Source organism: Terrapene carolina, unplaced genomic scaffold, assembly GCF_002925995.2.
Source record: "Terrapene carolina triunguis isolate 2854851 unplaced genomic scaffold, T_m_triunguis-2.0 Scaffold97, whole genome shotgun sequence".
Classification (NCBI taxonomy): domain Eukaryota; kingdom Metazoa; phylum Chordata; order Testudines; family Emydidae; genus Terrapene; species Terrapene triunguis.
The window spans coordinates 2,493,010-2,494,330 of NW_020664448.1; the positions used below are offsets into that span (position 1 = coordinate 2,493,010).

Genomic DNA, 1,321 nt, shown 5'->3' on the forward strand with positions numbered 1-1,321 from the left:
ACAGAGAAGATGGAGGAGGGGTGTTGGGCAGGTGGATGGGATTGGGGCAGGGCGCTGGGCAGACACAGAGAGGATGGAGGAGGGGCGTTGGGCAGGTGGATGGGATTGGGGCAGGGCGCTGGGCAGACACAGAGAGGATGGAGGAGGGGTGTTGGGCAGGTGGACAGGGGTTAGGGGAGGGCGCTGGGCGGACACAGAGGGGATGGATGAGGGGCATTGAGCAGGTGGATGTGGGTGGGGGGTGGCCAAGAGACACTAGCTTCTGGGAAGAGGCGCACAGAAGATGGGGGTGCTGGGTAGGGGTATGATGTATCCGCCTCTCACCTGTAGGAGCTGCTCACCCCGGCTGCCGATTCCTCCCGGATCTGCCTGTTGAGGGCATCCACCGCTGCTCGCCCTTTGGCCGCCTCCTGGGACGCCGAGAGCGCGGGGTGCTGCTGCCCCCCATCCTCGGCCACCTGGACCCTCTTCTTCCGCCCTTCCTCAGCCCTGGCTGCCTTGGGCTGCTCCTCCTTTGCCCTCTGCTCTGACTCCTCTTCCCTCTTCTCCTGCCCTGGCTGCAGCTTCCTCCTCTTCTCCTGGCTGGGCGGTTTCTCCTTGTCCGAGGCCGGCCCAGGGGACGGGGCTGGCTTGGGGATCCAGGGATGGTCCCCTCTCTTGGGGATGGGCCAGGCCCGGAAATCCTTCTGGTACTGGCTCTCCGACTCAAAGGGGGTTTCCGAGGGCTGGTACTCGCTCTTGGGTTTGCAGCTCGGCTCCGGCCGCTGCGCCTTCCAGTGCCTGTAATCCTGGTGCATCACCGAGTCGGCCAGCGGCTGCTGCCCCGGCCCGGCCTTGTGGTCCGCCCCAGCCGCATTCGCCCAGGCAGCGGCATCCAGGTCGCCGCCAAGGACGGCGGGCTGGGTCTCGATGGCAGAGGCAGGGCGCGGCTGCGGCCAACCCACCGGGGCCGCGGGGCTCTCGGTGGCCTCGGAGTATTTGGTGAAGACCAACGGGACCGCGATGTCCGCCTTGTCCAGCTGGTTCCAGAAGCGGGCGATGCAGCACGCCCGGGTGATGCAGGGCCAAGCCATGGTGACGCCTCACACCTCTCCCCGCCTAGGCAGCCTGGCCTCTCCCCGCACGCCCTGCGAAGAACGCAGCCAAGTAATCCGCTCGCACCCGCTCCAGAAATAGCCCCCGGCCGGCGCGCGGGTCTCAGCCCTGGGGCCTCGCGGAGAAGAGCCCCGCTGCAGGGTCCCGCCTTCACCCCGCCCCGCGTCTCTCCCGGCCGGGTGCTGCTGCTGCGGCGCTCACGGCCGCGGCTGGAGGAGCAGCCGCC

General features: G+C 68.4%; 1 protein-coding gene across 1 annotated transcript in view; it reads right to left on the minus strand.

The window, feature by feature from the left end:
• Positions 1 to 1,110, minus strand: part of MAP6 (microtubule associated protein 6) — a 68,846-nt gene extending 67,736 nt beyond the window's left edge. Inside the window, exon 1 of the mRNA XM_026651690.2 lies at positions 325 to 1,110. Within this exon, the coding sequence (XP_026507475.1) occupies positions 325 to 1,073 (749 nt within the window). The 5' untranslated portion in view covers positions 1,074 to 1,110. The remainder of the gene's footprint in view (positions 1 to 324) is intronic.
• Between the last annotated feature and the right edge of the window lie 211 nt (positions 1,111 to 1,321).